At 38.4% G+C, this 24,609-nt stretch overlaps 1 protein-coding gene across 3 annotated transcripts in view; it reads right to left on the bottom strand.

Annotated features, from left to right (window-relative positions):
• Positions 1-24,609, bottom strand: part of LOC117371777 (guanine nucleotide-binding protein G(o) subunit alpha) — a 69,722-nt gene that overhangs the window by 19,697 nt on the left and 25,416 nt on the right. For all 3 annotated transcript variants that reach the window (XM_033967439.2, XM_033967440.2, XM_033967441.2), the window contains exon 4: positions 2,492-2,652. In XM_033967439.2, the coding sequence (XP_033823330.1) occupies positions 2,492-2,652 (161 nt within the window). The remainder of the gene's footprint in view (positions 1-2,491; positions 2,653-24,609) is intronic.

Below are 24,609 nucleotides of genomic sequence, written 5' to 3'. Positions count from 1 at the left end.
GTGATATTTACAGCTGGCTCTTGTCATATCCATATGGTGCCACATGTCTAATATATGTCTATTACATGATGTGGTACAGTAGCATAGGATAAATCAGTAAATGAAAAACACTAGCCACTGAAGTTGTGTAAAAGAAAAATCACAGTTTACAATGAGGAAGAAACTTAAGGTGAAAAGAAAGAAAGTAACTAAAGCAGATTGAATTGTCAGTCCCTTCATTACAGGTCACACAGGGCTCCAATATTTTGGGGAGCCAGAAATACATTTGGCATTGTATATGTGGAGTTTCCACAAACGTGTAAATCTGTGTGATGTCATGTGGTAAAATCTTATTATACTTTAAAGTTGTGTTAAAATAAGCACCAATAATAAATGATTCTGAGTGAGTGAGAGAGAGAGCGAGAGAGAAAATTTGAAATTACATTTTGATGTGGCTGAAAGCTTGTGTGAACAGTGTGTGATTTAATACTGTCTATAAAGATCAGGGCCAAGTGGTGTAATGTAAATTAGAGCCACGGTGTGTGCATTGTGGTAAATAGGTCAGTGTGTAGGGCAAAGAGGTGGCTTCAGGCTGCACTTGTTACTGAACAAACACATTCAAAAACACATCTCATGCATGTGTGAATGCATTATACTTTACTGAAAGCCTTAATGTCACCTGCCACCAACATCCAGACAGGCAAACAACCCCATAATACCAGCTACTTTTATTACTGCTAAAAGACTTTAAGGAAGGAAACAAACCACTGTGGTTGGATCATGTGATTGGTGTCCTATGATTTCATTGGTGGGTTAGTCTGTTCTGCTCCACAGGCCATCACATAATAGGAAGTATGCATCAATCTTTAATGTGACATTTACCACAGACACACAAACCACTACATTCAAGCACACACAGAGAACAGGAGGCTGTTGAGGGTAATTGACTGCATGGTTAACAGTTGCAGTTATAAACAAGTACCCATCAAAGATTACACATTAAGTATTATAGTTTGGAGTAGACAACAAAAATAGCTCCCGACATGCATTCCAAAAGTTTCCACGTAATGTGGTAATGGTATTGATCATCTTAGACAGCAAAAAATAGCTCTTTTATTTTTCAGAGTACTGCAGACAATGCACTCATGCACTCATAATATCATAGAATGTTCAAAATTAATGACTGAGACCAATTTCAGCTAATCTGGCTTCTTTTAGTGTGGCCTTGCACTATAAGAATGACTAACTAATGCAGCCAATTACGCTAGTAAGCTGGAACGAGCTGGGCACTGAAGCTTTTACGTGACCTTTTCCTGGATGAACATTATGAGTCAATAACTCATTAACATAAACATACAGCTCAGGTCCCTCACAGTGACCCACAATACCATACAGCATGGCCCTGCTATCATCGTTCTCTGTGCTACTGGATGTCATTTGGCAGGATGTATGGAGCACAATTACACAAGCTACATGCAAACTGTGGCACTTGAGGCTACGACTCCATCCTCCATTCTCCATCCACTCACACACTCAAGCACACAGTATAAATCACCGCTATAGCTTGTACTAGTGATTGACAGCATGCTGTATTAGCCACTGTATGATGGTGTTTAGAAGATTATAAATAAATGCTAGTGCGTCTGAGAGTTGCATGTTTCTTTTAGAGGCGATTAAGCCAAGGGGGGCTAATGGCATGTTTATTGATCGGGTCTCTGTACTCTGGACATGTGGAATAACCTGTACACACATGCTCCTATTTGTGCTGACTCAGGGAGCTTATCACAGGATAGTTGGTCTCCAGTGGTAGGTCATAATTCCCTCATTGCCTCATGGACTATCCACAGTCCCCATTCAGTTAAAACATTCCCAGAACAATAATTAACTACAAAACGGACACAAACACTTAACCTATATTGAAATACATATAATGAGGTACATTGCTCTGGTAATCATAGTAATAATCAGGCTTACTCTCAGGATTGTAGCAGAACTTTTCACTAACAATGCCATTGGTTGATCTAAGCATTTGTGAACACAATACAACATAAAAAAACAAAACATTTCAATTATGTTTTGTGAGGGTTGTTGTCATTGTAATTTTTGGGTCATTGTAAATCTACTTACTTTTTTCAACTTAAAGTGACTTAAAGTAGTTGAGCAAAATTTGTTTTGTCTCCAGTAAAATAAGACTTCTGTGTGCTGTCTGAATCTAATTATAAAATGTTTTATTGACTGCGAATCAGAAAGTGAGCTGTTAGAATGCTATTTGTTGTTAGCAATATTGTGCCGGCAAAACTCCGCTCTGGCCTGAAAGTTATGAAACGCGCTTGACAAAATGCTTGGAATGCATATGGTAAGTGAGGAATAACACTGGACTGCTATACACCATAAAAAAAAAAACGTTTTTATATTTTAAAGAAAGTAAAAATCAGATATAGAGCCTTTAAATTGGATGATACCCCGCAGGGTGGTACAGTAGGGTGTCTGTAACAGTGATTGTGTTACATACTACTGCGCGGAGTCGTTGAGCTGGTACTCGCGGGCGCGGCTGAAGCACTCCTGGATGCCCGAGTCGGCCCACAGACGCATCATGGCGGACAGCAGCTCAGCAGAGTAAGGCTCCGTGTCTTCCATGCGACTGACCACATCACAAACCATCTTTGCATCCGCCTGGAGAACAAAACACAAGGGCACAGGGTTAGTGGAATAAGAGCTCTTCAGGTCGTTGTGTAACCTACCATTATTGTGCTAATAACCCAGGCTAATGATGTTGTATTAGTGTAATTACTGCAAACATCATTATCATAAAGAGTCTGTATAGGCCAGGTATATATAATCATGATTGGTAATTGGTTGCAATGCAGTACAATTAATCATTTCTCACAATTATGTTAATAATTGCCTAAATTACTTCCTAAGTAATGTATTTTCTTTAATTAATCAAAACCTACATATCTTTTGTGCTTGTAATCCACCAGTGTTGTATTCAGAAACCTTCATTAGCAGCAAGTCCGATACAAAGTCTGCTTACAGAGCAAAACCAAAAAAAATACAATTACGAAGTTTTGAGTCGATGGTTAAATTGGCAACAACTTTATAGGCATTTTTCTCTAAATGAAAATAGCTAAATTCTTACTTACTCTTATGTTTTGTAAAGCTCGATACTGCTACATGAGATTCCCAATCACCATATTGTTTGTGCAATGGCTAAACCCATACGTGTTCTCTTCACAATTATAACAATAACTGCTGGATGGGGAAATGACCTGCCCTAACACAACATTTAATTTGTTATTAATAAGTAAACAATTATAATGGGGGGTGAAATTAAAATGAATTGAAGGCAGGGGAAAAAGAAGCTATAAAGTGTGCCTTAACAGACTGCAGCTATTTCAACAAAGACAAAGTCACACTATGATGAGTGCATGCATGTAGCTGACAGGTGACATATGGTGTCTTAAACCCTAACCTGCTCTGACTATGAGCTGGTCTATTCAGTGACAAAGCCAACGTGCTGCTGGCTACAGTCACGTAGCGATGAGTAAACTATGCAAGGCTGCATCTTTCTCTAGTGGCTAATCCCAGCCCCCACCCCAAACGCTCTTACGCTTATTGATTTCTGTTCCAAGAACTAACATCCGGCAGCACATGATCACTCCTGCTTCATGTAACATTGCCTGGACACCAACGCCCTGACCTTCCTACTACTAATGTTTTATTGGCTGTGCTTGTACAACCCTGCTCCATTGAAATATATCGAGCTGTGGAGGTAAGACATTATGCAACACTCTCTTAGTAAAACACAGATCTTAAAATGTAATCATATTCGATATCTTTTGGACTAAACTCAAACTCATACCAAGTCCAGACCTGGCGCTGAGGCAATTAGTTACTTTTTTCTCGAGATACAGAATCAGTCATGTGTAATCTTCAATGACATGGCTGGAATCTTTTAAATTTCGAGAGGTCAGTAAAAGCGTTTGGAGCAGTGTTTAGAATTAAATTGGGCTATTTTGGTGTTAAATGGAAATAATTACCAAAGTCTGATATTTGAGTTCTTAGATTTTGTACTGAAAACTTTAGAAACACTAGAGATTCCAGTGCAGTATCTGACAGCAGTACTACAAAGGTATCATCTACAAAGGATCAGCGCACTCTATTTTTGGCCAGATGTTATTCTCCTACAGTAATTTCAGCCAGACAATATAATTAGGTAGAGGATTTGGTTGAAATGACAACATCTCAAAAGGTATGAGCTTTCACCTGCCCTGTAAAATTAACAGTGTACAAAGCAATCAAGATGAGATAATAACAGATTGCAGCACTTTGGAGGTTTGACACTGTGCATATGCTACTGCAGTCTAAACTAATTAAAACGTAACCTGGCTGACACACACACACCCTTGAGTGCCTGTACATCTATACCACTGTTTCTGCTTTCCAATGTAGTCCTATTTCCAGAATGTTCAGAGATTCAAATAAAAACAGCAAAACACGATGATGTCAAAAGCAGTGGGAGGATAGAGCGTCAAGATGATGTTTTCAGGTGAAATACCAAGTGTTGCAATATATCAACTCAGGATCTTCCACAGATATTTCAGCTGCTTACATCCACAGACTGCACAGCACACATTTATTTAAAAGAAAAATGAGACACTGCACCTATTTGCAATGTTATCTGAATTAAACAATGCAAATTAGCTAAAACACAAATGTTAAAATGGAGAAATTACACGCCAAACGATAGTGAGTGAGCAGGGACACCACAATATCAAAGTGAAATGATTAATTTACTTTTATTTGCATTCTCTTGTAGATTTTAATTCCTCTAGAACGTGACAAGCTAAAGTCAAATTCCTGAAATCAATTTTGAATAACAAGTCAATTTTATCTGATATAAACAGTGAGATAAAAAGTACTTTTCTTGTAGTTTCACTATTTTGGAATATAGATTAAATAGACTTTTTAAAATAATTTATGATTTTACTGTGACCTGTAAAGTAATTATTCCATGTCTTGGAATGTTGCATTTGCAAAACATTGGCATAATATTAAACTAGCATTACTAGTTATCCCAGTCAGGCTTCATTTTTAGTTGAACAGCTCGGATGATTATGAACGCCCAAATACACTTCTGACATTGCCGTCATCTCTATTAGACATTTGGCTCATGGCTCAGTACTACCACTAATCCACCTCTGTGACCTCCTCCAGCTCCTCCCTGAGTCACAGGCCGTCCACTATCATCACATCTGTCAATCTGACCTCCATCCACACAACTCTCACAGCAGCACATTTTTGTGTCCCACTAGAACTACCTCTGTTGTCTTCATTTGAACAAAGTTCAAAGTACCAAACTTGGGTCACAAAGTTTTAGATCTCTCTAGGATTTGTTTCCTCTGAGGGTTCATGTCTGCTCCTGTCACTTTAACCCAAAGCTGTTTTTATCTCAATGCCTAAATGTGTGCATACAAAAGAGTCTCTTACATGTTTTAAAAATAACCTGATACACAATCTGCCTCTTATCAAGGAAATTCAGCTATGTGCAAAGACGAAATGTGTCATTTTTGTTTATCTGTTTCAAGAGAACTCAAGAAGCTATGACTGATGTTTTTATATAAAACTTTAGTAATGGCCAAAGCTTGTCATCATTATTCTGGCTGTGCCCAAGTCTCGCCACTCAACATGTCTTGGTTTATAAGCCTAGGCCTGATTGACTGTACTCAACCCAGTCACTTTAAAAAGAAGAAGATGCAACCTGTCAACAATGATCACATTACACAGCTAAGCCAGCCTATGTCATGCAGCCTGTGTATGTGCCTGCTGCTGCTGACTGTGGCTAATGACAGACTCACTCTCCGTTTGCTGGTTCCACACTCTTGCCTGGGCATTGAATAGGCAATCAGCACTGCCATGTTATCATCCAGATCTGCCCCCTCATCTGCAGCTTATTTTTTCCATGGGTTTTTCTTCTCTAAACTTCAGTCATTCCTCTCAATAGCCAATCACCACAGCCACATTGCTACCCTCTTCTGTTTCCATCGTAGTTGAATTGTTTTGATAATAAAGGAAAAGAAACCAGGCACTAACCAGCAAGCCTCCAATTAAATATTTCCATGGGTCAGGGACAAGGGGATCTGCAGTGATCTCGTTAAACTCAACTATATATTGCAACAATTAATGTGCCCTTTTCATTAACCCCTTCAAATACATCACTGTAAAGTTCAAGTGTCAGGTTAAACTGCAACCTGGTTTTAAAAGACGCAAAAGAAGTGCAATCTTGAGTGAGCATGGTATAAGACGTAGAGCTATGAAGGCTAAAACTAGAGCTCAGGGATCTTTTATTGATCACAAGCAACTTTTAATTTAATTTTATTCCTTAAAACTAATTAATAGGCTGTGGTTTCCAATATTAAGGTTCTTTAATATAGACAACAGACTTTTATTCAGTGCCATTTAATACAATTAAAAAAATCCAATTTATCCCTCCAAAATCTGAACAAAACCTCACTGAAAGACCATTTTGATTAAAAAGACCAAAGATGATCATTACAGTTGGAAAACCCTTTGATTGTGGTTTGATTAAATACATGACAGAGCCCTGGGTTGAATTTTATTATTGCAGAATTTCTCAATAATCTTTTGCTACCACGACCAAAAAGAAAATAATTTTCTTATGCAACAACAATTGCATTTTTTTTTTCTTAGTACAGTTTTACTTTAATATAGAAACACAGATATGACATTAGCCCTGTCCAGGAGCCATGTCTAAATCTATGCAGTGGTCTTTGGCCCACTGAGACTCCCCAACGCAATCTTTTCCCATTCGTTGGCACTCTCCATCTGTCTTCTGGTTGAAGGCAATGCTCCCACTCCAAGGGATTTGATTTGATGCAAATGTGTTGGAGCCTTGTTCCAGCTTCCTCTGTCAACAGCTACGCAGAGCATCATCAGGCTGGCAGACTATGTGACTGACGAATGGAACACCAAGAAGCAGGAGAGATTTTGTATCACATGTACACTGTGTAGACAGGAGCGGGCTGCCTTTTATAAAGCTCTGGGCAATGGGCCACAGACTCACTTAAAAGCCACAGCTGAGGCCAAGGATATCGAGGAAGGGTCAGAATGCTTTTGAGGCCATGCAATAATATGACCAGGAAAGACAATGGGCAGTCATCTCCTATTAGCCTCAAAGGCAACTCAAGTGTAAGGACTACAAGATGTTAGAAAGAAGAACCAATGTTAGAACATGTCTATGTTGTCATAGTTGATTCATTTAGAGATAATGTGCATGTCATGTCTGCAATATACTAGATGAATGCTAAAAACTGTACACATGAGCTGGGTTTCCAAAAGCAAATTCCATGCCAAAATAATGGTCGCTCTTTATAATGTCAACATAATGGTTTTCTGGACCCCTGGGATTGTTTATCTACACATATTAAAGCCACAATATGCAACCATAGTGCCATTAAGATTTTTTATATACAGAAACGTACATTACAGAGTGATGTTTAATGAGACAACAGTGTGTTTGTCATGTGCTGCAATAACCCAGTTATTGCAAGAAGTCATTTGCATAAGCACTTTCTCCACTCTCCACATCACCTAAGGAGCTTCTATACTCTGCTCGGGATTTATCCTGTGAATTAAATAAACCTGTTTTCAAAGGTAACACGTCTGCATTTGGTTAGCTCTTCAATTATTAAATGCAGATTAAATACTGTACGTTTAATAAGGCTTTGTTGTATAATAATACAATGCAATATATAAAAAGCTTCCAGCAAACAATGCTGACAAAAGCAACAATTTAACAACATATGACTGTGCCTAATTGGTACTTTTAAAGGGCTTTTTATGAAACAAAACAGGCAAAAACTGGGCTACAGAAGTCTTGCTTTGCATCTTTTCCGAAGGATGCTGATGTTGCAGTCATACCTGTAATGTGATTGTCTAACATTCCACTTCTGTTAGGAGTCAATTATCTGCAATTAGACATTTCTGTGAACTTTCAAGTTTACAAAATATGTGTAAAAGACAGGGGATTGAAACAAGTCTAACAATAAAGCAATACATTCAAGCATTTTGAACGGCACGTTCAAAATGTGCAACAATTAACGTTTTTCCTCTGTCATCATATAATGGGCATAATTGCGCTGTTTTGATTTCTTGGAATAATCTGTAGAGGAGTCCTGGGAAATGCTGTGTGCACACCACGTCTAAATATGTTTTATTTTAGACAATATTTTTGTGAAAGCTTTGTGTACTACTCAGTTATAAGTCTAACTCATCTAATGAAAAGCCTGTATCAAAGCAGAACATATTGTCATACAATAGAGGGCAGCCAGGTAAAAATAACAGCCATTGTGGTCCATTTGTCAAATGACAAAATACATACAGTTTAGAACCTTGTGTGATTGTGTTTTTGTGTTTGACGTCAGAGACCCTCTCAGCCAATCAGATAGTGAGCTGAAAAAACATGACTGGCATTCTTTATCAACAATCTGCTCACGCTCCTCTCGTTGCTCCTCCAATGCCTCAAACCTTTTGCTCTTCTATTTTTGGCCTGTCTTTCGATCACGTCCTGTCAGCTCCCTGCCACCCGCCCGCCTGTCGGTCTGTCCTGTCCATGCAGATGTCTGCTGGCGATGCCAGCCAACATCGCCGTGGCAACTCCGTCCGCACCTCAGTCACACGTTTCTCTTCCACTTCATTAGCATCTCTATCCTCTCCTCCTCTGTTGTCTGTGGCACGCCCCACCCTCTCCTCCCTGCTCGCTCACTCCCCCACATCACATGACATGCAGCAGCAGTTGCCATGGCGACCAGGCTCATTTCCCAGGAACGCAATCTTCAGTCTCCAGTTCTCTGGTCTGCCTCTCTCTTTTACCCCATCCCATGCTTTTTTCCCCTCCTCCTTTGGGTTGGCAAACCTGTGCCCAACAGCCATTCCATATCAACTGCACTTTCCTTAAGGTCTAACAAATGCACCACAATAGCCCTTTTTTAGAAAATTCCATTGTTCTAAAGACAGTGTAAGGACAATGCAAGAAAAAATATACTGCTCATGTACACAAGCGCAGATTGCTGCAACACTTATGCTTATTATTTTTTACTCAACAGTAATTGGAAAATACTCAAAGTTCATTTACACAGAAGACACTTCCCTCCCATTACAGTACACAGAGTAGTACTGTACATAGAGAGAAAAGTATGTTATAATAAGTCATACTACTTCACTTCTATTTTCTACTTACAGGCGTAGCTCGAATAAACCAATTCATTTTAACATTGTGCTCCTCATCCTATATGACACATTCTTTACACATTTACAGCCTAAACTCTGACTTGATGGGGCTGAGATGCCCCACTCCTTCTCCCCTCTACCCTTCCGCTCTGTCTGTAGCACTCGCTGAATAATGGAAGTGATGAAATATTTAATTGTTGTTCTGGCCTCCTGCAGACTGCCCCAGTGGAGCTGCACGGCTGAGGTCTATGGTGCGCTCTGGCAGTGCTTCCGTTGCCACAGCGGCAGGACGTCCAGCAGCCACACCCAGCTTAGCCATACACAGCGACCACTTCACAAAATACATACTAAGCTTACAAACCACAATATCATCTCTGCAGATCTGAATGGATAACACACAGTCAAGACAAAAGTGCAACACTAAAATCAAAGTTGTGGTATATTTACAGTGGGCAGTCAAATATATTACATTATTGAGTTACAACTTTGAACTCAAATCATTGCCCACATTGCTGATCGTCACAGGGATGAGATCATGATTCAATTTTCATTACCATATTGCCCGATATTAATCAGCCTAGGTTCCCCAACAACTGCTTTAAGCGCTGCACAAATGTCATCGCCACAAATCCAAATACTATAAATGCATCTTAAATTTTAAATGCAGTAATAAAAACATTAGCCTTGGCCACAACTGTCATTGCACAGTGTTCCATCAGAGTTGCAACAATGAATAAGAACAAAAACTATTTTGTGTAATCACGTACCCCACCAGAGGCAGTCAATTTATCCAGACAGGCCAAGGTACAAAGCATGGCAGCTCAGCTTAGTCAGCAGGCTGCTCTTTGTGCTCATAAATAAACACCTTCTAATCTGTTCCAAAAGTCTGACCTCCCAAACTTGTGCAGTCATTCATGCAAAACACTATGATGTGTTTGATACAAGGCGAAGGTCAAGTGTGATAAATCAAGGAAAAAATGTAACTTTAGAATCAATAAGATCTAAATATGTGTCATTGTGAAGCTGATGCCATGAAGTGGAGACATTTTAGACTCTTGGGCAATTTAGATCTATTAAATTGGACTTCCTTTCTCTATATAATCACCAGCTGACAGTGAATAATACCAAAGCACTGTATGTTTGCCTGGCTCCAATAGATGACATGAATCCACTGCCTACACCCGCACACTCCAGCAGGGCCTCCATCTGTCTTTGTCAACAGCCATTCTTAAAACAGGCCTACAGCTGCCACTTCCATCTCGTCCCTCTGTACCTTAGCTGCTCTAGCATTTCTTATTCACAAACTCACTATTGGACCTGGCAACTCACTCAGCAAGTTATTTCCTGCTGCTCAACACTCTCCCCTCACTACAAAAGCAATGCAAATTACAACTATTGTGAATTTAAATTGTAGTAGTATTATTTCAGAATGGAAAGTGCAGTGAGTTAAAATTGTTATAGTTATTACTACACCTATGTCTGCTTGACTTATTTCAATGATACCTGGAAAAAAAGAGTTGCTTTGAAAGTGGTAAAATCTATGCAATTAATACACTTTTAATCAAATCAAGATTGTTGTTGTAGTTGTTTCAAATTGTCTGTGTAGACCCCCAGTCGTCCAGGTCTGATCCATAGCATAGCTGCTCATCCAAGCCAGCTTGGATGAGCAGCGAAACGTCTTCACTCCTACAAGATTTGTCCAGTTGACAGATTTAACTTTGTTGTTTGCTATGTTGTTTCAAATTGTTAAAGCAGACCTATTGTGTAAAATCAACTTTTTAGAGCATTAAACCATGATGTAGTTGTTTCTTCTCAAAATTTACTCACCCAAAGTTGTATTTGAAGTGATTTGTGTATGTTTGAGCAATCTTTAATTGCTTATTTTCAAGACGTCATCACCGCCACTGGCATACATAACTGCTCTCTAATTATTTCACTCTCCAGTTTTATTTTCTTAATGATTAATGATTTCTTAGTCATACGCACAGGATTCAACAGCATTGCATAGTCATTTTGGGACAAATGAAAAAAAATAATTAGCTGCTCGCTATCATGATCGGCAGATATCCGGACGTCCCAACCCTTTGTTGTGATGACGTATATCGCGACGTCAGTTCCCATTGGGCACTGCAGTTTTCTAACATGGACACCAGTGGACTTGTTTCTTTTCATTAAGTAGTTTTAGATGAATATTGTGATTTAAGATGTGCAAATTACAACATAATGATCCACAGGTGTCACAGATTATAGCAATAGAGCAGACACAAGCACAATAGGTCTTCTTTAAAGATCAGTTTAAGATTTTTAAATTGGCAGGTTTACAGTCAATCCCTGTCAGTAAATGCATGTTTGGAGCAGATTACAGACTGGGGAGCAGTAAATTGGATTATTTTGTGTGTCAAAAAGCCTTGATTGTCTCCAATCACATTTAGTTAACCCAAGCAGATGCCACAATGTCCCACAGAGTCCCCTCATATTATGGATTGACCTCATCTTGAATATTTGACTCTACATGTTTCAAAACTTTCCAATACATTTGTTCCCTTTGTATCACTCCTGTGATATCATTGTATCAGTTACTTATCGGATTGGCATCTACACCATCCTCTGTCTTCTCATACTTCAGCTATATTTAGTCGGAGAGGCGAGATGTCACCCCTACTCCTCTCTAACAAACCTTAAGCTCCACGTCTCAACACACAATGTGTATTCTGACTACAACAAACACACACTCGCAGCCTGCATAAAAGCTTCTCGATCGAACTAGAGAGGAAGGTTATAGAGCTCAAATCAAAGCCGACTGCACTTTTAACACTCTTTACAAAGGAGTCTCCAGTTTCCCCCTCTGCCCTGCTCAGATCACAAGGGTGGTTATATAAGGCCAGATGAGAGGTGCAACGTTTTAGATAAGTACTCGTTTACTTGGGTGTTGGCTGCTCTCTACTTTTTAGCAGTACCCAAGGTAGGGCTGCGCAATACAACACAATCAAATTAAAATCAAATTTGAGTTGGTTGCCTGTAGTTTAGACTTCCGTGTTCTGAAATGCATGTGATTCTTATATTAATTTTTCAGTTCTTATTTCAGCCTTCTTTCAAATGTTAATGTTCCTGCAGTTATAATATAGCACCTTTAAAACTTAAGAGTAGGTTTAGAGTGCATATTGTGAATATCATAATGTTGTTACCTCCTCAAAAATATATAAATATGTTTTGTTTCATTCACACATGTTTAACACTCAAACCTTGCATATTTAGACTGAGTTCTTCTCTCAAAAAGAAAACACTCTGTTCTACCTTCTGATGTTATGTGGTAATACAGGAAGTGCTCTACTGTGTTTTTAAACTCCATACACCTTCACTAGAATCATTTGGATGATTTCAGCTCTGAAATTATCAAAATGATTCCAATGTTTCCAATCCCTACTGAACTAAAGGTAAAAGGTAGCTGTTGGCTTTAAAACTACTGCTTTGGGATATCAAAAGGTGGAACAGAGCATTTTGAGCTTTGGAGATGTAGACAGGCCAATAATGCAGGGTTACTCAAATACGTGTGAATGAAACAAAACACAACTCCAGGTATGTTTTTGATGAGGAAACATAACATAGCCCAAAAAATTGTAATATGCTTAAAGGGCCCATATTGCACTATCTCAATACTTGTCATTTCTGCCTGCTTTTGTTGAATGATTTGAAAATGCTTTATTGTCAAGATGTAAATTCATCAAGTGTGAATTTGAGGAGAGATCTTCATGGTGGCACGCTGGATCATGATTTCCATTTTTAACAGCAGTGACTCAGTCATAGTATTTTGACATTTGAGACTACACTCATCTGCATAGCATCCCATTGACTTGTAAGTGTCAGCTGGGCTCTGAAGAGTTTTAACCACCCAGAAAGCATAAGTTAGTGAGAGAATATGGAATCATTTAGTGCAGAGTTGGCATTTGTAACAAGTTATAAATAATATGATGTGCCATAATGCCATTATCAATTAACAGAGCGCCAAATCAACCCAAAGCTCAGTAAGACATGATCCCCAATACATTAACCAGAGCTGATGCTTTGGAGATGCAGCGAGGCACTCCCTTCTGTGAACCAAATATCATCTTGGGGGAAAAATGGATGACGCACTGGAAAGGCTTCTGTCTCCCTGTTGGCCTAGGAGCATTTGGGAACTATTGGAGCCATAGGAAGATACAGTTCAAGAAACAATACAAAGACAACACATCGATACGTTTACATACAACTGCTGTATTAACTAATTAATTTATATGCACCATGGAGGTGCTACAGCACATATGTTATCAAATATTGTAATCAAATATACTTTGTCCTGATAGTTTAAGGAGTGTAGTTTTGACTATTCACATACACTGCAACAACAAATATCTTTCAGTGTGAGCTAAAAAGCAATGCTGGGAGGAGTCAGATCCACCATGTAATCCATGTAATATCCTTACTAAATACCTCCTACACTGTGAATGGGTGAATGTTCCTCCATTTTGAGACAATTCTATAGTCTGTTCTCACATGTGATACTGCCTCTTGAAACCAAAACCATCAAATTATTTCAGTGACGGTGTTGTAACAGTGGGCTGAATACCAAGACGAGAAAGAGAAGAAGAGAGAATAAATTAATGTATGAAAATGAGAGGATGGAGGGATTTGTGGGGCCCAGTTTAGAAGAGAAAGCATGTAAAAAGATGTGGCCAAAGCAGGACGACCAATCAGGGCAGAGATGGCTCGTCAGGTGACCTCCAGGCTGCAAGCTCTGTGGAGATGTCTGGCTAGCATGGTTGCTACGGTAACTGCTTGGTATCCTAGTGACTGGCAAAAGGGGCTCATAGAAAACTGAATGGTGCTAGTCCTAGAGAAAAAGAGCATATCTCCAAGGCTAAGGATTTTAAACAAGCAAAAGAACTGCACAGTGGTTATACACCATGGAGGCTATGCAGATAAACGCAGTTGGATTAGATTATTGTATTTCTACTGCAGCGTGGAAAGCGCACACAGAAAGGACTTGAGTCAGGCCTGCTTTTTTCGTTGAGCTATAAATAATGACACTCGAGCATTCTTGATGAGCTCAGCCTAGAAATGCCTGTGTAGGTCTGTGAATCATCTGTCCACGAGCAGAGGTGTGCAATTTGTCTATAGCACTTATTGTGTCATCTCTGAACATAATGTCGTCCCTTTTCAAAGCACTTCTTAGGCATAAACAATAGAGTGTCCTGTTTGATAAAAAGCTATTGATCCTGGGTTATCCTTTGTGTGCACCTGGTACACTTTGGTGTTAGATGTAGGTCATAGGATAACTACAAAAACAATTAGGAAGTACAAAACCTAATTCTGTATTTTGTTTGGTTAAATTAATGGTAAAATAACCCAAAAAACTACACATCAGATTTACCAGGAACATAAATATACTTGATTCAGAACAAATTTAACATTGTGAATCATATAGTGGGTTCTATTCTAAACCATAGCACTTCATAGTATCATTAGATAGGAACAATGCTGCAGCTTGTTGAAAACTCAAACAACAGGACACAGCACAAAACTTTAAACAATGCACACCATTTTTTTTCATGTTACGTTTTCTTTCCAAAAAGCTCCTGTAATGAATGAAGGTGCTGTACTAGAATATGTGGACATAGATAGTTCTGGGTGATATAGCGTTATAAATCAATCTGATCTGACCTGAACCCTGTGACAATCTGCTGATATTGGTGTAATAGTCATATCATGCTTCAGTGCTCCTCTGTTTAATGCAGTACTATGGTTAAACACAGACATTTTTCCCCTCCCACTCCTCCTATTGGAGAGCCACTGCAAGGTTCTGAGTAAGTGACAGGTGGATATTACTGCTCAAAGAGAGGTTTGAACTGACAGAAGAAGCAGATGACTACTTGACTCCTGATGTGGATATAGGAAAATTGTTATACATTTTTGGCACATCACCCACCTGTAGACATAGCCAAAAATGTTGCACTTGTCGGCCAGTCAACCTAGCGTGATACCAGGCTAGTGCTGGTGTGTAAAACTCTGTGGGCAGAGCTTTCCGCAGGACAAGACTAGAAGGATGTGCTAGTTGCTTGGCTGGCTTTATTAACACAGATACAGCATCCCCCATCTTTTTTCCCCAATTTCTCTTGGTCTCTTCTGTCTCTACTCTCCACTCAGCGCATTACTGTGTTCTATTCCAGAGGCATTTTAGTGGCAGAACCAGCGTGCCTGCTTCATGTGTTCACACCTTCACATAGGGCTGGGCACTGAACAGGATCTCAGGTGCTCACAATATACAAGTCACAACTGTGACCTGCACAATCGGATGGCGCATAGAACACTCATGTTTTAACATGTGTCCAGAGACTCAAGTTGTGTCCACTCGAAAACACATCAAGTCTCCAGTGTGGGCCCTAAACAGTGTCTCAAAGTCAAAGTGCATGATAATACATCCACATCCAGCCAGAGTCTGCAGTGTGACTGTAGCCACATAGATAATATGAACCAAACTCCGCCAAAGTGCCTTTTCTCCTTGGTCCTGTGAAAGCGCAATTTCCAAACAAATGTGGAATATCCAGTGTGGAGTGCATGTGCATAAAAGATGTGTCCAAACAAGTTTGTGCAAACTTCACCATAATCCTCCTCCTCTGTCCAGGTAATTGCATAGCAAAAGTGTAAAGTTATCAAAACAAAAAGCCTGTGCTCCACAACACTGCCTTTGTTATAAAGTGCAACAGAGTATGAGGATCAGTTAAATAAAATAAATTGTGCAGGTGCTACGAGAATAAAGTCGTAGCATTTCGACATTAAAGATGTAATTTTACGAGAATAAAGTCATAATATTATGAGAATAAAGTTGTAATTTTATGAGAATAAAGTTGTAATTTTATGACAATAAAGTTGTAATTTTATGAGAATATAGGCTACTGTGCGTGAATGAGTAAACTAGTGTGTTATGGAGCCAGTTCCTCTTTCACAAAAGTAACAATTTCTTGTTCTGATGATAGTGTGCTGATGATGGTGGGCTAAAAGACACAGTATTTCACCGTGTGTAAACCCCAGTTGAAAGTATATCCGAACAAAATGCTTCAAATTCTACATAACGCGTAACACACTAGTCTACCCATTCACGCACAGTAGCCTATATTCTCATAATATTATGTCTTTATTCCTGTAATATTACGACTTTATTCTCGTAATATTACAAAGTTGTAATATTATGACTTTATTCTTTTTATATACTTTATTACTCTGACTTTATAAACTTGTAAACTTTATAAAATCAAGACTTTTTCAGGTTTTGATTTTATTCTTGTAAAATTACATCTTTAACGTCAAAATGCTACAACTTTATTCTCGTAGCGCTCATATAATTTATTTGATTTAACTGACCCTTATACTCCGTCGTAATAAAGGCTGATGTAATAAACTGACTGAGTTTGTCTAGTTGTAAGATTTTGTTATTGTAAAATTTGTGTTTAGTTACTTTATCTTTATTGTTTTTTGGTTTAATTCCTTGGTACCTTTGTTTATGTATGTTTAGTTCCCTTTTGTTTAGTTCACCCTTACTTTCTTGTTAATTAAATTACCTTATTTAACCATTTTTTCATCTTGTTTTTTTCTTTTTTGTTACTTCCCTACCCCACACGAGCTGGATTGTAACAAGGAGCACACATACAGACAAGAACCTGTCCCGATCAGACAACACAGCAGTGAAATCTGGGCTCAGACCCAGCCAGTTTATTTTTAGTTTCAACAATTATCCTATATTTACTCACTCAATAGTATTTTTAACATATGGACTAAAGTAAAAAATAAATAACTGTATTAATATATTTTATAATAAAAGAATATCTGGAAATGATCTGGCGGCCTCTCACCCCCACCGCTGCACCCCCCACTTTGAGAACTACTGCTCTATTCAAACTGCCTCCCCTCCACCCCCTCTAAACCGCTCATGGAAGAATAGTGAGGAGAAGCAGCACATCCACATAACCTCACAGGGAGAAGGGGCCAGGGCCTATTACTGTATGCATGACGGAGCTCATACTAGCCGCACTATGGCTCTGAAGGGCTTACAAAGAACACATCGAAGAGGACACACATTAGAGCTTGCTCTCTTTTTCTGTCCTACAGCACTTCCTGTTTGTGTCACTATCTCCAATGCTCCTTCACGCTTTATCTAAAAATCTCTTATTTGTGCTTGAGGACAACTACACAAGTCAACAACAGAACACAATTACAGAATTAAAACAAACATTAACTTGAACTTAAGTTTATGCAGTACTTACAATGTTTAATATTGGGACAATGGGACATCAAGTTACTAAACACTATTGACAAACTACATTTTAACGTCTGCAAGTGAATCTACCATGTGGCTCTTTCTACTCTACAAAAGATAGCAATAGGTTTATATGGCATTGTCAAGACTGGCTCATTCCTTTCATTCTCTAATGAAATATCCAAAATATTCAACACAAATGAATTTTGTTTTCATTTACTGATAATTTTCACTGTTAAGGCTGTACATATCAATCTTGTCAAATCATTGGCGATACTTTCTACTACTACTACAACAAATGCCGCACATTTTGAGTGTCTCTACCATGTTTTCTTCACTATATTGCTGATCCACTGAAACACTCAAGAATCAAGACAAAAAAGAATTTGATTTCATATGCAGTGGATCAAAGTACTAAACATAAGCAGCTATCTCTAAACTGGGCTAATGAGGAGCCTACATCGAGAGTGGGAAAAAAAGACGAGTGAGTGAAACCACTGTAGCGCTGCACAAAAAAAGATGTCATTAATAATTCACATGTCCCCTTTTGGGCAAAAACCTGTGATGCATATTTACTGAACTGCATTTCATACAGTTACATTCAGACCATCCTCTTTGTGTGTATTGCTTTTCTGTCAACATCAATCCCTTATTTTCAATCTAACACAAATCTATCTTATCATGCTTGTTCATTTTCATTACATAACTGCAGAAAACAGGAGTCCTTGGCCCCTGGGCTTTTTCACATGATCACCCCAGTTCCTTTATGAATTAGATCAGCCCATTTGCAATAAAGGCACATCTATAGAGCACAATTTGGTTACTGTTAAGGATTCTGAGCTGTGACTCCTGCAGTGTCATAGGTCATGGTTAGTTTACAAGAGGAAGACGAGGGGGAGGAGGAGTGAAAGAGTTACTCCATTAAAAGTTCAGACACGTTGGGGCCCATGTTTTGTTATTGCTGGGTGCGTACACATACCCTTGAGCCTGACTGATCAATAGGAGTAGCACTCAGAATGGCACCAAAGACAAAGTGAGGAAATGAGGGAGATTAAGCAATAAAATCATTGGATTCAACAAGCTTTTATAGCTATGCTCTGTTTCAAAACAGAAAGAATACAATTTGTGACAAAAAAAAAATATGTTTTGTAAATCAAAGTCTATTTGTACATCTTCTGAGGGAATATTGCAAAGGCATATACCCAAATGAAAAAAGCATTAATCGGTAAGAGAGGTGTTTCTGAGACAGAGACAAGAAAAGTAGAATTACAAAAGAATACTCATTGGTAATTTGAGTATGATAACTGACCAACCATGACCAGCCATGGCCAACCAGGACCTGAGAGTATACAGTTTTATAAAAAACTTCATGGTTGTGGTTCATGGTACTAATACCATGGCATTTTAATACCGCGGTATCCCAGAATAGAACATGGACAAATCGGACTATCCCTAAATACTAGTTTTCCTTTCCTAGTCATAGAGTGTGTAAAAATGAAGTTCTAAAGAAGTGGGAGAAGCAGAGACCGCCAGGCGCATGGATAGATGGATGTGCTCTTTCCATCTTACTAAAGCGCTGGGGAATGGGTCTTACGCCTCTACCCCTCAGCTCACTGGGGACACCCCATTTAAGGCTACATTATTGATGAACTGACAGATGCGGCTTTTTATGAAGTTAATAATTGAAGAAAGATGAATTAGAGAGGAAGGCGTGTATGAGGATGGTAGACAAAGACTTGTGGTAGATTTATTTTAGGACCAAAACTGTACTGAGGTTAGCTCCTCTGATCAGCTCCTTCCCTGTACTTTGATTGTTGTCCTTTACTTATATGCCTTATTTATTCTCAATATTGGCATTCCTCATCTTCTCCTCTTTTCTCACAGGTGCTCGAGTTGCCATGGTAACAGCAGACTACAAAATTAATCACCCTATCGGCTCGTGGGTGCTGCAGGATAATGCAGCGCAAACATACACAAAGTCAGGGTGACATGACGCTGTCAGAGCGGCTCTGTACAGATATCACATAGGATCATCTGGACTGGACTGTGCACACAGGCTCCACAGCAGAGACAAAGGAGTAGTGTTAGTGTACGACCAATGCACTGAGGAAAATGGGGCACAACCAACCAGTTTGTCATGCCAGAAGGGATTACCATACTCAAGAAAGTTCAGAGGCAAGCGCTATGCAGAAGTTAGGTTTGACAGTACTGTATTTAAAAGAAAATATGTATTTGAACATTACAACCATTATGAACTATGAAGTTAAAGGTGCACAACGTAACTCATTATGTGGGTTCAATCACCTGCTCCACTGTCTCCAAAGGGACTGCTTTGCATAGAATGTTCCAAAATATGGCATTAAACATCTCTATTTTGCATTTACGCAATTGCAGGCATTTTTATTGCTCAGTAATTGAAAAACATGCATTCTTTCTGGGAACGGTGTCACCTCTCATGAGAACCTCTTGGCCTAGTGTCATCAGCTGCTTGTCTCCACTGAGATACAATAACATCCACCAGAAATGTGTTATCACTTGAAATATAACCTACCAAGTGATCTCAAATGCTGTCCCTAATTTATTTGAGTGGATGTGCTCTTTCTCCATCAAACATGAAAGATACGAGGTACATTTTACAAGGTGCATGCAGAAGAGATGCATCTGATATGAAGGCGTGCACATACAGGAAGACAGAAGGGCACAGAGGCAGAGGAGAATCTCACGCTGATGGTATCTGCTAACCTTCAATTAGCAGCAGTAGTCAGCAGGGCATTGATTAGACTCCAAATGCCAAAGCAGTGTACAAACAGAACAGCTGAAGGCACACAAACACAGTTATATAGTTTGACATCAATTTTCCTTCAAACTATGATGCTATTGTGCAAAATCAAAGCAGATTTAGGGCAAACAAAATATATAGTTTATAAATGCACTTATAAATGTACTGCCAACGAGGGATTTCACAATGACAGTAAAATCAATTCCGTCACATTTGTTAATTTTATTTTGCAAAGTTATATTGTGACCTGAACAATAACGATTAATGATTAATCGATTCTTTCTGATATACCTACTACCAACATTGCCATTATCTTTCTAAAAGGTGAGCTTGTATAAGTGGCCAGCAGCAGAACAAATGAGTCATTGATCACCTTTTACGCCTCATGTACACTATTGAGCAGGTGAGACGAAGACACTCCACATGCAAATGCAGAATATGTGCATCAGTTTCACCTGACATTTGGACCATTCGTGCAGTAAAAGAGCAGATGAATCACACGCCTCACAGAGCATTACAGTAACCACTGATAAGGCTCACAAAATGGCAATTGTTGCTCGCTATAAGTCTTGACTACCCACTGTCTATATGTGATATCAGCTGCCTTATGGATAATAAAATCCTCACATTTCAGATATTATTTGAGAGATGGCTGTGGTGACGTGCAGATTTGCCACTGAGTACGATGAAATGGGAAACCATGCAAACTACTTAGGTGAATTCCATATACAATCAAGCAATTTACTTTGTTTTTTAAATTTGTTAGTAATGATTCAAGACTCTAATGATATTATGCATAACACTGTGCTTTTGTTTCGAAAATAATTTCTTTACATGTGGATTTCTTTTGTACAAATTTGAATGAGAACAGAAGGACAAAACCATTGAATTTTCCAGTGAATTCAAAGAGTGGACAAAGACTGATGACCTTAGAGCCACAGCTATTGTTCTCAAAGAAACTAGTGTCAACTAAAAGGAGAGAAACATTCACGTTTGCTTTCCCGGTCTATGTTATTAAAGCACTAAACAATACTATACTACACTACAGCATTCAAAATAAAAATTACATGCCAGATTACAATGCAGAGCACGCTGAAAAACATGAAATGGCACTTGCTATTAATCAGTTTCCACAGACTGTTTCCATAAAGCAGACATATTGTTAAATCAATTATTTAACAATATATTATTATTATTTAACAATATATTTATTGTTCTGGTACTTAAAATTTAACTATAACACATACCATCATTTTATATTTTGCAATGCAAGGTTACTCACTAACATGAATGAATCGACCACGCTACAGTTTGAGTGATGAACTAATGATGAGGGAACACCAATGTAACGTGTTTTTAAGCTCATAAAAGTTAATTCTGTAATTAATTTGTGCATTTCTCTCATTGTTCTTAATGGTTAGCATAAAAAGCTAAACATTTAAAAATCTAGACGATTACAGCCACTTCAAAAAAGATTCTGTCTTAGTATTAAAATATCAAATGACAAGTAACAGTGTAGTAATAAAAGTTTAGATCACTTTTTTTGTCCACCTCCAAACGCTTATATCTTGATGATATACTGAAAAATGGTGCACTGCGGCCAGTAGTGAAGAGCATACGTTAAGATAAGCCCTCCCGGTGCAAAGTCCACAAAACACTGTAACAATGAATCCAATGGTCTCTGCCCTTTTTCCTATCAATACTTGGCTACAGGCACATGCAAGAACTAGATTAAAGAAGATAAAATGGCACACAAGCACCAAGTCCCACTGCTGCCATCACGCTCTGTCAAATGGCTTCTAAATAAGAGTCGGTCATCAAATATAGATTCAAATGTTCTTCATAATTTACATGTACAAGGCAGAGCCCGCTCACACACAAGTACACCCACTATTATTAACCCCACTGTATGTGCAAACTCCATAAATGCAAATTGGATTACAAGAATGAGAGTAAAAACAGAGAAACAAAGCACAAAAATATTGCCAGTTTATAATGCTGACCTTTTAATAAATATTGTTACTTCCTCCTTTAAGCACTTTCTAATTTTTATAATCTGCACTATATTACATAATGATTTAAACATACACATTTTAAACCACAATCAGTAGAACTAGCTTGAGGCTGACAATGATTTTTCAACTAATTTTCACAAGAACATTTTACTACTGAGCTTAAACCCGAAAAACAGATTAAGAGACAGGTGACATTGCATGATACTTACTTATTACATAACACACCATCAGTTTTTTGTTTTTTTTGCTTATAATTTCATGCACAGTGAATAATAATCCATCCTGACACAGAAACACTTTATTATCTGTAACAGCAGTGTGTCTTCTTTGCAATTGCACTTTTGTTTTTTGTAAAATGTGTTGTGTAAAATTGAAAAGGACATTCACACAAGCAGATGTAGGCGGAACTGTTTGTATGGCAGAGGTTATGTATTATCTTATTGGCAGCTGTCTATATTTAGCTGTGGATAATTAACTGTTGGCCAGCAGACTCTCCACAGTTGGTGATAGTAACAGGAGCCACAGCTGCCCTGTTGCTGACTGAACATGTGGCTGCCAATCTAAGCCAACAAAACATTTTTTGAACACCAGGTGGAAGCAGTGTTTTCCCCAAGGACACAACCTAAGGTCTCTCATATTTGTCAGCCCAACATGTCATAACTTCCCAGGCTACCAAAAGTTCAGGATGTGTTAGGAGATAGGTTGGACAATAAGAAAAAGAAAAGAAGTAAATGCAGTGGCCTCTCGTTTATTGCGGGGGTTAAGTTCTAAAAATAACCTGCAATAGGTCAGATCCGCGAAGTAGTCAGCTTTATTTTTTACAATTATTATATATGTTTTAAGGTTGTAAAACCCCTCACCACACATTTTATATGCCTTTCTCAGACATGCATTCACATTTTCTCACATTTCTCTCTTGTTTAAACACTCTCAAAGTTCAAACCTTCATAGGTGCCTTTGTCGGTGCAGAACGTTTCATTGACATTGTGGGTTTTGTCGGGGATAAAACATACAGCACTTCAGAATCACACTGTGATTGAACATTATGTAAATTTGTCTGAACACATTCTGTATTGTACAGGAGACACGACACAAAGGAGATTGATTGACAATGGTCTACTGTCCCTTAGCCAATCAGGACACAGAACACACTGCATGTTCATAGGCTGTAAAAAAAAGCATGCAAATCGTGAAGCCGTGAAAGGTGAACCGGGATATAGTGAGGGACAACTGTAAATCAAAACAGAAAATATAACAGGAAGTAAATAAAGAGGATACATTGCATTTCTAAACTTGACAAAGTCTGATCACATCAAATCTTAGAACCCGAAGCAGGGATGGGCCTGGTTAGTACTTGGATGTAGGTCTGTCACAAAACAAATTTTGAAGTAAGATATATTGCTGAAGAAAATATAGACAATAAATGGTAATGATGAAATTAATTAATGCCAGTGACAAAATAACTGTTGAGTAGAATTATCTAAAAAATTTTTTTTTAAATGTACTACATGGTTAAAAAACATGAACTGCATATCTAGCAGAATTAAAACATTAGTAGTACGCTTGTATATATAATTAGTAATTTATTCAACCCTCTAAAGCTCAAATCTTGTCATAGAAGAAATATAACAAAATGTTCTGCACTATTCCAAAGAAAAATATCCTCAAAAATTATTGTTCCATCCATCATATATTGAAGGATAATATAAAGTAATTAAAATAAAGTAATTATCAAGACAAGCCTTCTTGGATGGGAGACTACTGGGGGTATCAGGTACCACAATGGGGCACCAGTGTTGTTGTTGTTGTGTCCTTAAGCAAGGCACGTCACCCGTATTGTCTACTATGAATGTGGTGTGTGTGTATGTTGCCAGTGTTTGGAGGGGCAGATTGCAGACATTGGCAGCCTTGCTTCTCTCAGTTTATCCCAGGACAGCTGTGGTTACAGTAGTAGCTTACCACCACTGAATGTGGAGTGACTGAAAAATGCACCGTAAAGTGTCTTTGAGTGTCCAAAAAGCACTGAAGCACTGCATAATGAGGTATCTTTAAATGTACCTCCTTTTAAACATATTTTATGGCTTAATTACTGAGATTACTTTCTTTGAAAATTCCCATAGCGTAATACAACACACATGAAGGTTATTGAATCCATTATAAATTAAATACCTGAGAAACCTGAGCACTTCATCGAATGCTGGAAATCCAATTTTGCTTGGCTACTGTTTCTTATCCAATTATAATCCTGCTTTGGCCTAGTACAAATCATTGTATTAAATAAAAAGCTTTGGCATCACAGG

The sequence above is a fragment of the Periophthalmus magnuspinnatus genome, chromosome 6, assembly GCF_009829125.3.
Source record: "Periophthalmus magnuspinnatus isolate fPerMag1 chromosome 6, fPerMag1.2.pri, whole genome shotgun sequence".
Taxonomy (NCBI): Eukaryota; Metazoa; Chordata; class Actinopteri; order Gobiiformes; family Gobiidae; genus Periophthalmus; species Periophthalmus magnuspinnatus.
This window is presented reverse-complemented; position numbering and strand designations above follow the sequence as displayed.